Source organism: Mus pahari, chromosome 3, assembly GCF_900095145.1.
Source record: "Mus pahari chromosome 3, PAHARI_EIJ_v1.1, whole genome shotgun sequence".
Classification (NCBI taxonomy): domain Eukaryota; kingdom Metazoa; phylum Chordata; class Mammalia; order Rodentia; family Muridae; genus Mus; species Mus pahari.
In genome coordinates this window covers 146,728,084-146,738,444 of record NC_034592.1, presented here as the reverse complement: position 1 = coordinate 146,738,444, position 10,361 = coordinate 146,728,084, and the positions used below count along the sequence as shown (strand labels likewise).

Below are 10,361 nucleotides of genomic sequence, written 5' to 3'. Positions count from 1 at the left end.
AAATAAATTGAGGGTTTTTGGTTGGTTGGTTGTTGTTGTTTTTAATAAAAATTAGGTTCTGTGTTGTCCAGCTTTTTCTTTCTTTTTGGTTTTCTAGTTTGCTTCTTTTAAACTTTGCCTCCATGTAGGACACTGGGCAACCTTAACCTTAATTTGCTATTATAAATTGTGTGTGTGTGTGTGTGTGTGTGTGTGTGTGTGTAGGTCAGAGTTCAACTGTCATTCCTAGATATTCAGCTTGGTTGCTGACAGAGTCCCACTATGTAGCTCTAGCTGGCCTGGAACACCCAGTGATTTGCTTGCCTCTGGCTCTTGAGTGCTGAGATTTCTTTTTTCTTTTTTTCTTTTTTCTTTTTTCTTTTTTTTTTCTTTTCGAGTCAGGGTCTCTCTTTGGTCTGGGATTGGATGACTGGCTGGCAACAAGCCTTATGTAATCTCCCTGTGTCTGCCTCCCCAGAGCAGTGTTACTACTGAAGCTGGCCACGCCTCATTAAGACAGTTTATGTATACTCTTTGCTCCCAACCCAAGAAGCCCAGGTTCAAATCCCATAAACCCAGGGATGACTGCAGCGAAACAACAGTTGAATCCTTTTAAGAGATTCTCAGAATTTGAAAAGGAGACAGTGAAGTCCAGAGTTCAAGGTGTTTGGGACAGTCCAAGAACTTTTGCTATGAACTATAAACTGGCCATTACAACTTCTTTTGGCAGTATCCCCCACCCCCCACCCCCAGGTTACTATTATTTTAAAGGCACATTTTTAACTTAGTAGCTAACATTTCTCATTAGATGTTTAAATAGTTGCAATGATTATGTTTCCCAGTTTATTATAAATCATACACTTACAAATGTTTACATTGTTCTTTTATATGTATCTAGTTGAATCAAATGCTGGAGCACTAGGCTGTTTTCAACAGTCCATCTTAAAACAATAAAGTAGAAAAGAAAAGACAGGAGCAGGGGCCGAAGAGATGGCTCAGCAGTTAAGACCCCTAGTTGATGTTGCTGAGGACCTAGGTTCAGTTCCCGGGACCTATATGATGGTTCACAACCATCTGTAAGTATAGTTCCAAGGGATCGGATGCCCCTTTTTGCTTCCTTGGGTACCAGGCACACGTGTGGTGCATATATATGCATGCAGGAAAAACACTTGCACACATAAACAAAACCAAACAAATCTTTAAGAAGATACATGAATAGACAAAAGTTTGAGTTATTGTCTTTTCTACTTATACTTAAATTTTACACGCTACATTCTGCCACAGAATTTCCTTATCATGTATTCTTTACATGAAACTTATTGATGACTTTTCAGTGTGCGTGCGTGCGTGTGTGTGTGTGTGTGTGTGTGTGTGTATTCACGTGTATGTATGTTTACCACATAAATACTTCATCTCTCCAACTCTTCTGTATGTTGCCTGAAACAGTTTTAATAGACGAGGCTGGTCTCAAACTTGACATCCTTCTGTCTCAGTGCTGAATTACAGGTACTCACTGTCATACATATTATTTTACTTTCCAGAGCATGAGACCAGGCATTAAATTTTCTGTCATTACGACTCTTGTTAGAATACAACTGATCAAAATGTTTTCATATTACAACTTTTTAAAGTCTCAATAATTTAAGCAGCTTTCTTTTAAAAAGAAATGTATTTATTTATTATATGTAAGTACACTGTAGCTGTCTTCAGACACCCCAGAAGAGGGCGTCAGATCTCATTACTGATGGTTGTGAGCCACCAGGTAGTTGCTGGAATTTGAACTCAGTACCTTCAGAAGAGCAGTCAGTGCTCTTAACTGCGGAGCCATCTCTCCAGCCCCTTAAGCAACTTTCTTAAGGTAGAACCCACAAAATAAGGCAGGAGAGGTTTACAATGTGCACTTGGACATATACAGTCTAGAGCTGAGGCTGTAGCTCAGCGGTAGAGCACTTGCCTAGCATGCATGAAGCCCTGGGTTTGATCCGCAGCATGGCAAAGCAAACCTAAAATAAATAATGATACAGGCCAAAAAACCAGGTCTAACAAGTTTGATCAGCATTTACTAAGCCCCTCCCCCCAAAATGAACTTTGGTTGGGAATGTCTGTCTAACTGCTGAGTGGGGCATTTTCTTCCCTTCTAACTTGATTGTTTAAGCCTGGATAAACACTGCTTACACTAAAATGAGGTAGATTCTAGCTACAACTTTACCCCTATTTTTCATTTCATTTTGATGTTTCCCAGATATCAGCATCCGGAAATACTTCAGAAGAATCAAATCTGGGAGCTCTGGGAGCTATTTGTTAATCCTAACTACTAGTATAAGTTAAATTACATAAACTTGTATATGTGTGTGTGTGTGTGTGTTTGAAAAGGAGGGTTGGCAGGATGGCTCAGTTGGTAAACATGTTTGCCATCCTCTTGTGACCTGAGATTGATCCTTGGGACCCGCAGAGTTGAAAGAACAAATCTAAAAAAAAAAAAGAAAGAAAGAAAGAAAGAAAGAAAAGAAAAAAAGAAAAAGAAAGAAAGAAAGAAAGAACAAACGAACAAATCTCTGCTGGTTGCTTCATATGTGGGCTGTGTCATGTGCAGCGACCCCTCCAAAAATAATCTTTTAAAAAAGAGAAAGGCTAGCTGGGTGGTAGCACACACACCTTTAGTCTCAGCACTCTGGAGGCAGAGGCAGGCAGATCTCTGAGTTTGGGGCCAGCCTGGTCTACAGAGGGAGTTCCAGGACAGCTAGGATTATACAGAGAAACCCCGACTCGGAAAAACAAAAGCAAACAAACCAACGGGCTGGCAGTACATCTCAGTGGTAGGATGCTTGCTTAGTTTGTGTGCCTTTGGGTCACTCATCAGTATCAAATAAGTAAATAGTCCTGGGTCTGGGGCCTTCGGAGACTCATCACTCTGACTACTGATACATTTTCACAAAGAAGAGAGGTAGCTAGTGATGCCAGGTCTACACCCCAGACCCCAGGTTTCCAAATGTAGCAACTAGGCACCTTAGTCAGGGGTTTCTAAAGGCAAAGAGCATGAAGCAACATTCTGTTTTTTTTTTTCTTTTTCTTTTTTCTTTTTTTTTTTTTTTTTTTTAAGGTATGTCTTCCAGGTGTTCAGGTTATCTCCAGCAAAAACAAGCTTTTGTTTACAGAAGCAGAAACAGTGATTGACCTCGTGATCCATTATCTTGCATAAACAACCCTTTTGTTAAAGTTGTACAAGCCCGGGCAATTACAGAAACAACCCTTAGCGGCCCTTAACATTCAGAGGTCCAGTTTTGCTTTATAGTTCTCTTAAGCACAACAATATTTAAACTTTGAAACAATATAAGGTCAGCCATCAACCAACAAAACGTTAGCCACCAACATGTTAGTCATCAATATAAAATAGTAGCTATACGTTCATTATTTATGTTTTTGAGATTGTTTACACCAACCTGGCCTGGCCTAGGCTTGTTTCATCAGCTACTTGGGACACTGAGGTAAGAGTGGGATGAGTTTAAGGCCATCCTGGGCCAATTTAGCCAAATCCATGGAAAGACTGGAAACCATTTGAATTGCGAAATGTTTTTTTTCTAATATTTATTTACTTACTTCTTTACTTTTGAGACAGGTTCTCTTTGCGTTGCTCTGGTTGACCTGGAACCTGAACTATAGAACAAATTGTCCTCAACCCCAGAGATCTGCCTGCCTCTCCTATGAAACCATGGCTAATAAGAAAGGATTTCTCCTCCTCATCCTCCTTTTTTTGAGACAGGGTCTCTCTACATAGCCCTGCTTCACTGTGTAGACCAGGCTGGCCTTGAATTCAGAAATCTACTGGCACATGTCACCACACCCAGCTTATGAGAAAGCATTTCTTATTCTAGTTAGAGTGATTCATTTATTTTCTCAGTGCCCAACTTTTAGGGAAGTATATTCAAATACTTGAGAACAATTGCTCGCCGTTACGTTTGGGACAAGATAAACCCACCGTCAGTATTGGAAAACTGTTTTCTCTCAAAGCTCTCTGCCACAAGAGACTTTCATTCTCGGAAAATAATTAAAGGCTAGAATAAGGAAAGCCAAGGAACAGAACAGGACAGAGTATGCCCTGCCTGTATTCTTATGGGGGGTGGTGGTGCTGAGCTGGGACATTGTGAGTTAGGGTTAGCTTAGGCAATTCAAAGAGGAACAGGGGTAAGGGATCATATGTGAATTCAGAATATCCTAAGACAGGCCAAAACGCCCTAATTCCAAAACCACATTATGTATGCACAAATGTACACTTAGAACAATGTTTCAGTATGTAGAACAATGTATCAGTATGTCAAAGATCAATACTTTTGATTGATGTTTCTAGTATGCCCCCCCCTACTTTTTTAAAGACAGGGTGTCACACTGACACTAAAACTCCGACTATCCCCTTGCCTCAGCATCTCAAATGCCAGGATGACAACCCTTCTCCATCACGTGTGTGTGTGTGGGGGGGTGAGTGTCCTCTAGTTCTTCGATTATTGATCCCATCAGTATCTGTGCTGAGGGTGGGGCTAAAGAATCTTACCATTACCTACTTTGTTAGTATGGCGTTAGAAGCAACGTTCTTGGATCCGGTGTAGAAGCCGCCTTGAGAAATAAGAGATTCTATTGAGAAAGAAAATAAACTTGCAAACTAGTTTTCAGAGAGATGAAAAAAAAAAACCTCTTAAAAACCGAGGTCAGTCTTCCTGGTTTTGTTTGGTCCACTGCTAAGGATGAAGTTTTTTTCTTTTCTTCTTCTTCTTTTTCTTTTTTTTTTCTTTTTTTTTTCATTTTTAAATGGGGGAGAGAACAAGTCAAAAGAGTATCACTATTTCGTGACACGTGAGTATTACACAAAACTCACACTTCAGTTGATAAATCACACTGTGCACAGGCAGGCTTGCTCCTTTGTCTTTCCAGCTGCTTTTGCGCTGGCGCCCTGGGGTTGGAATAATTTCGACAGCAGGCCTGGAAAAACTTGAACCATTTCGTCGTTGTCGGTTCAGAGTTGCTAATCAAAAACTATCCGAATTCAAGCGCCACTTGGGGAATACTCCCTGACTTCTGAGGGAAGGGCACCCGCTTTGAAAGCTGGTATAAACAGAAGACCCCTAGTCAATCTTACCCGTTTATGGGCCTCAGTTTCCCCAGCTATAAATTGGGGCTAAGCAGTGATCCTCGGGTTTTAGGCGTAGTGCCTCGCAGTAGATCAGTTAACTATCATGGGCTGCAGCGCCTGGAGCCACTGATTGGGGTCAGTTCGGAGCCGGCGGGCACGCTGTGGGCGGATCCCCGGGCGGGTTGGATCCCACCCCAGTGGTTTCCAGCTTGCCCAGCGCAGCACCCCGCAGGCCTAAGCTTTCCCGGGGGAATTCCGGGCGGTGCGGGCGAGCACTGGGGGCGGGGCAGGGCTGCTCCTATAAGAAGGGCTGCGCGCCCGCTCCGGGCCACTGGTTTGAGCTGTTGAAGCCATGGCGCCTGCCTGCCTGCTAGCGCCGCTGCTGCTGCTGCTGCTCCTCGGAGGCTTCCCCGTGGTCCCGGGCGAGTCGGTATGTGTTTGAGCGATGTCTTAGAGGGGAGGGGGGTGCCTTCTTTGTCGTCCCCCCCCCCCAGATCCCGGGATCCAGAGGGAGTAGGTTGCATCGCGAGCTGTGCTCCCCCCACCCCCTCTGGACGCCGAGACAGGGAAAACTTTATGAGGAAACTTTGCTCTGGGGTCTCGGGAAGGCTGCCGGAGACTCTTCCACGCGCCTAACACCCCTAGCCTGTTGCTCTGAACTCAGCCTGGCCTCTGGGCTCCCCGGTGGGACGTGACTAAGTTGGTGTCAACTTTTCTCCTCCCACACCCTCACCCCTACTTTGTGATCCAAGTGCTGGCGCTGCGCGCGGAGTGGTCCTCAGGGTGTCCAGAGCAGGGGGCTCGAGTCTGTGATGGTCTGGGGACGGGGTGGGCAGCTTGTATTCGGGAGCTGGAAAACTTTAGGGCCGTGAGGGGGACCCCGTTTCGCATATCCTGGGGAATGGAGAGAACGAGTCCTGGCCTTCGTTCTGGCCACAGTCTTGCTACGACTGACTTAAGATGCACGCAAGATCAACTCTTTCTAAGGTCACCTCTCCTACCAACAGAACAGATCCTGCTTTAGGCTGTCTAAAAAGTTGGGTTCCTTATTTTTCCAGAGTGGAGGACAGCCTTCTGATCAGCTCCAGGCTAGAGATTGAGCTACAACTGTTTTGTGGAACGTGTTTTGCTTGAAACCGCACACGGGGAAATAGAAGCACCCACCTGAGTGTGGAGAAGGACCTAAAGGAGAAAAGGTCCCAGGGAACCTAAAGGAACCTTTCCTTTACAGGATCAGAGTCAACAAGGACCTAGGGCCCTATCAGCGCAGTTCTAGTAGGCATTTAGGAGGCAAGGGAAGTTACAGGGCATGACAGTTTCTGGGAGGGGGGGGTCTGACCCAGGAGCACCAGCCATTTGTAGAGTTAGTTCAAGTTTTAGGGGGAGTGAGAATCTGGAGTTTAATCGTTAATGTTCTTTTGAAAGCCACCTTTTCTCTGGGCTTATTTAGGGAATAGTTGATCCGGTTCAGGAGGCTCCAGGTGAATGTATGCACAATTGCAGTTACATACAGAACCCACTGCATGCTGGTTTCTGTTCTGATAGCTTCCTGGTGGCTTTGGAATCAAGCATGTGTAATTTCAGAAAACTTCACTGTTTACCATTCTTAAACTAGTCCTCCGGCAGGAGATAGGTTAAGTAACCTGCTGAAGGTCACACAGCTACCCACGGACTGAGTCAGGCAGAAGTTAGACAGCCAGACTTGGAAATGCCTGCTTTTATCTTCTCGTCCCTGTGGCTGCTGTTAGGTCCCGTTTCCCCATAATTCCAGACTGGTCTAACATCTGTTGATGTTTGGGATTGGAGAGCCTCAAGGTATTGTGAGTGGAATGAACGAGAATGGCTTTCCACTAAAGCGAAGGCATCTTTGCAGAAAGGTTGTGACTGAACGAGCCCTGCGTGCCTTCCTGTTGCATTAACCTCAAACGAGCGGCTGAAGGCTATTCTGAAGTAGAGTCCTTCCTTGTGGACATCTGAAGGAATGCTGGCTGAGCAGTGTGAGGAAAAAGGACCTAGGAGATGGCTGAGGTCACCACGTGGCCAGTCACATGGCATTGAGCTCCCCTCGGGCTGCTAAGCCAGCAGGTGCTTTGGGGGAGGAGTAGACCGACCGCAGTGTCCCCCAGATACAGTCAGAAGGATGTGGTTTGGGGGAGGTAGGTCTTGCCAGGCCTGCTTTGGGTGACCTGATCTAGCAAGGGGGAGAAGCCAGCCTAAAGCAGCTGCTTCCGGAGGCCTCAGTCTCAATCTCTGGTCCTGACCTCAGTTCTCCCTCCTCCCTGCCTAATGTCAGGAGCATCTCGCCTCTAATTGGGTCACAGGGATTCCCCCTTAGACTGTGGTCAGAAAAATCGGACCAAATGTCTCTTGGGGCTGGAGAAACAAGTGATACTATCTGCCTTTCTTTCTCCCTTGGAATGAGAGAGAGAGAGAGAGAGAGACAGAGACAGAGACAGAGACAGAGACAGAGAGACACAGGGAGACAGAGAAAGAAACAGAGAGAGACAGACAGGAAATGAAGCCTGGGGAGAGGGTTTAGCTAACAGCTGTTATGATTTATTGAGCACTTTCTGATAACTGAGTAATTAGGCCCTCACAAAAACCCCAAAACACCATCCCACCACCACCACCACCAAAACCCAGCACACGTGGTTATGTTCTTGTATCCTGTTTTCCAGAAAAGTATATTGAAAGATTAAATAATACCATCTTTTAATACTGAGTATACAGGCAGGGGGCATCTACTCTCTCACAGAGTAGTCTTGCCATCTTCATGCTATGCGGGACTTTCTCCAAACCCAGATTTGGGAAAGGGAGCCCAAGCTAAACACCCGCTGCCCTCTCCTCTGCTTGGCGGGTTTGCCATCCTAAACCTGTTCTTCCTGTCCAGCTGGGAGCATTCCCTGCTCTGCCTTCTGCCCCTCCCACCCTGGCCAATTAAAGGCAGCCTTGTTTTGGGATGGTGGTTGGGGGGGGGGTGAGGGGTGTGGGCCAAGGTGTTGCTGCCCAGGGGCACAGCCCACTGATTTGGCACCAATCCCAAGTAGTTCTGGGGAAGTATCTCCCACCCACCCGTCTTCAACTTAAAGACGTTTCTAGTCTACCTGAGAACCCTCTCCTTGGTAGCACGGAAGTGGCGGCTGAATGCCCAAGGAGGTTCTAGGGCCTATGAGTGGCTGGTGAGACCTCTTGGGACTTCTTGGGGCCCATAGAAGTGTACTGCACATCTGGGAAAATATTTGGACCACGATTTGGAGAGCACAGTGGGGTTGGGAGAGACCTCTTAACTCAGAAGGGTCTTCTGCAAAGTCACGATGCAGCTAGGAGGTTTCAAGAAGAGCCACCCTCTCATCTCATTTCTTATTGTTGCTTTACTGCCGTATGTGTATGGGTATTCTGCGGGAATCTGTGTCGGCATACCATGTCCGTATCCTGGGCCCATGGAGGCCAGGAGACGATGTCGGTTCCCCTGGAGCTGGAGCTGCAGACAGTTGTGAGATGCTAAGAGGGTGCTGGGAATTGGATCCAGGTCCTCTCCCTGAGCCACTTGCCACTTCTTCAGCCCTCTGATAACTTGATTAGGAATTAAGCACTAATTATTCAAAAAGGAGTATGATATCTAAGGCCTTCTCTCCAGTAAATGAAATCACATCATCAAACTCTGCAAAGGGAGAGCCCCCCTCCCCAATTCACATCTGGGGCCAGAATTCTGCTTCATTCCTTCTACTGAAACTCCTCCTACCTTCCCCATGGGCCGTGATTGTATGACTGAATAAACTCACATATAAAACTTCATTCTAAAAGGTGCTCCGAAGTCACTCACTGCTAAGACAACTGACTGACTGTAGTTTGGTACTGTACTATAGGCATCTTTATCTCCATTTTCACAGAGAGCTGATGCTCAAAGGAATGTAGTGTTTTGCCAAGATCAGGAGAACGCTAGGTGTCTGTTTAGATTGTCCCTTAGAGAACATTCTAGATAATGGTGACATCAGATAACCTTGGGGACCGACTTCTGTGTTGCTCGCAAACATACCTTGTGTCTAGAGCTCAGCGTCCTGTCTCCAAAATGAGGAGGCTGGACCATTGTCACTTGAGTGTCCTCCTTGCTCCACAGCCCAATGGGGGAGGGGAAGGGGAGTTCTCTTGGCTTCTTTGGTAGACTCTAAACAAAGTCCCTGTCTCAGAAGAGAAGTGGGGTGGACATTCGGCTCCTGCCGTCTCCAGTGCCTGGAAACAGGAGGCTTTTCCAAGTACTTGGAGTGCTGAGCTGGCTTGAATGAGGAGCTGCAGAGCTGGACTCTGTTGGGAGAGATTGGCCCCTAGCTGTTTTTTCAGCCTCTTGGACTGCCTGAGTTGCTGTGATGTCCAAATGAATGCCTAAAAGTAGGGGAATGGGGTGGACTGGGCTCTGTGAGTCAACTGTGTCTTACTACAGCCGGCCTGAGTCACCACTTCCTATCAGTCTCTTGGCTAATAAGCAAATAAGCATAGCTCCGTGGCACGAATCTTGGAGTGGGCAAGAAAGTTTGAAGGGTTTTGTTCGTTTTGGGTTTTTATCTTGGCTTTTGGGAGTCAGCGTCAGTGTCTAGAGCCTTTGAACATTCACAGCACCTGTGTGTGCACTTGGATCCTGGACAGTGCAACAGAGCAGGTACGACAGTGGTACACCTCTTCACACCCACACACACCCTTAAGTGTGAACACCAAGGGTTCAACTGGTCTGAATTCAAGAACCAAAGCTGGTGCCATTCAGGTTTGATTTGCACTAGGATTCTGTGACATTTTTTGGAGCTGCTAGGGTGTTAAAACAATAATGTGACCTCCTGGTCTGTTGAGGCTCTGACTTCAATTCCCTACCACCAATAAATAAATAGTAAATTAATTAAAAGATTGTGGAGGGGCGAGGCTTCAAGTTGATGAGCTTGCAAAGGAGGCTCTGAACCTACCTCCAAGTAGTGGAATAGGAGACGTTCCTCAGTGACCGTTGCCTGGCTTGCCTAGGACCTCTCTCCTCCCCCACATCGAGTCCTGCAGCTGCTAGGTGGGAAGGGTAGAGCCTAGGGGTGGGGCCGATGGAGCCCAAATCTTATATTTGTTTATCTTCCAAGTGGGTTGTTTGCGGGTTATCAGATGGGTTTATATTTAAACAAGAACCAGTTCCTGGCAGCCCCACCTCTTCTGTAGGATCTGCAGGTGTCCCAGGCATCCTCTCTCTCTCTCTCTCTCTCTCTCTCTCTCTCTCTCTCTCTCTCTCTCT

General features: G+C 46.2%; 1 protein-coding gene across 1 annotated transcript in view; it reads left to right on the top strand.

Moving 5' to 3' along the window:
• Positions 1-5,421: 5,421 nt before the first annotated feature.
• The window catches only part of Sdc4 (syndecan 4), a 19,103-nt gene continuing 14,163 nt past the window's right edge, over positions 5,422-10,361 (top strand). Inside the window, exon 1 of the mRNA XM_021194082.2 lies at positions 5,422-5,531. Within this exon, the coding sequence (XP_021049741.1) occupies positions 5,454-5,531 (78 nt within the window). The 5' untranslated portion in view covers positions 5,422-5,453. The remainder of the gene's footprint in view (positions 5,532-10,361) is intronic.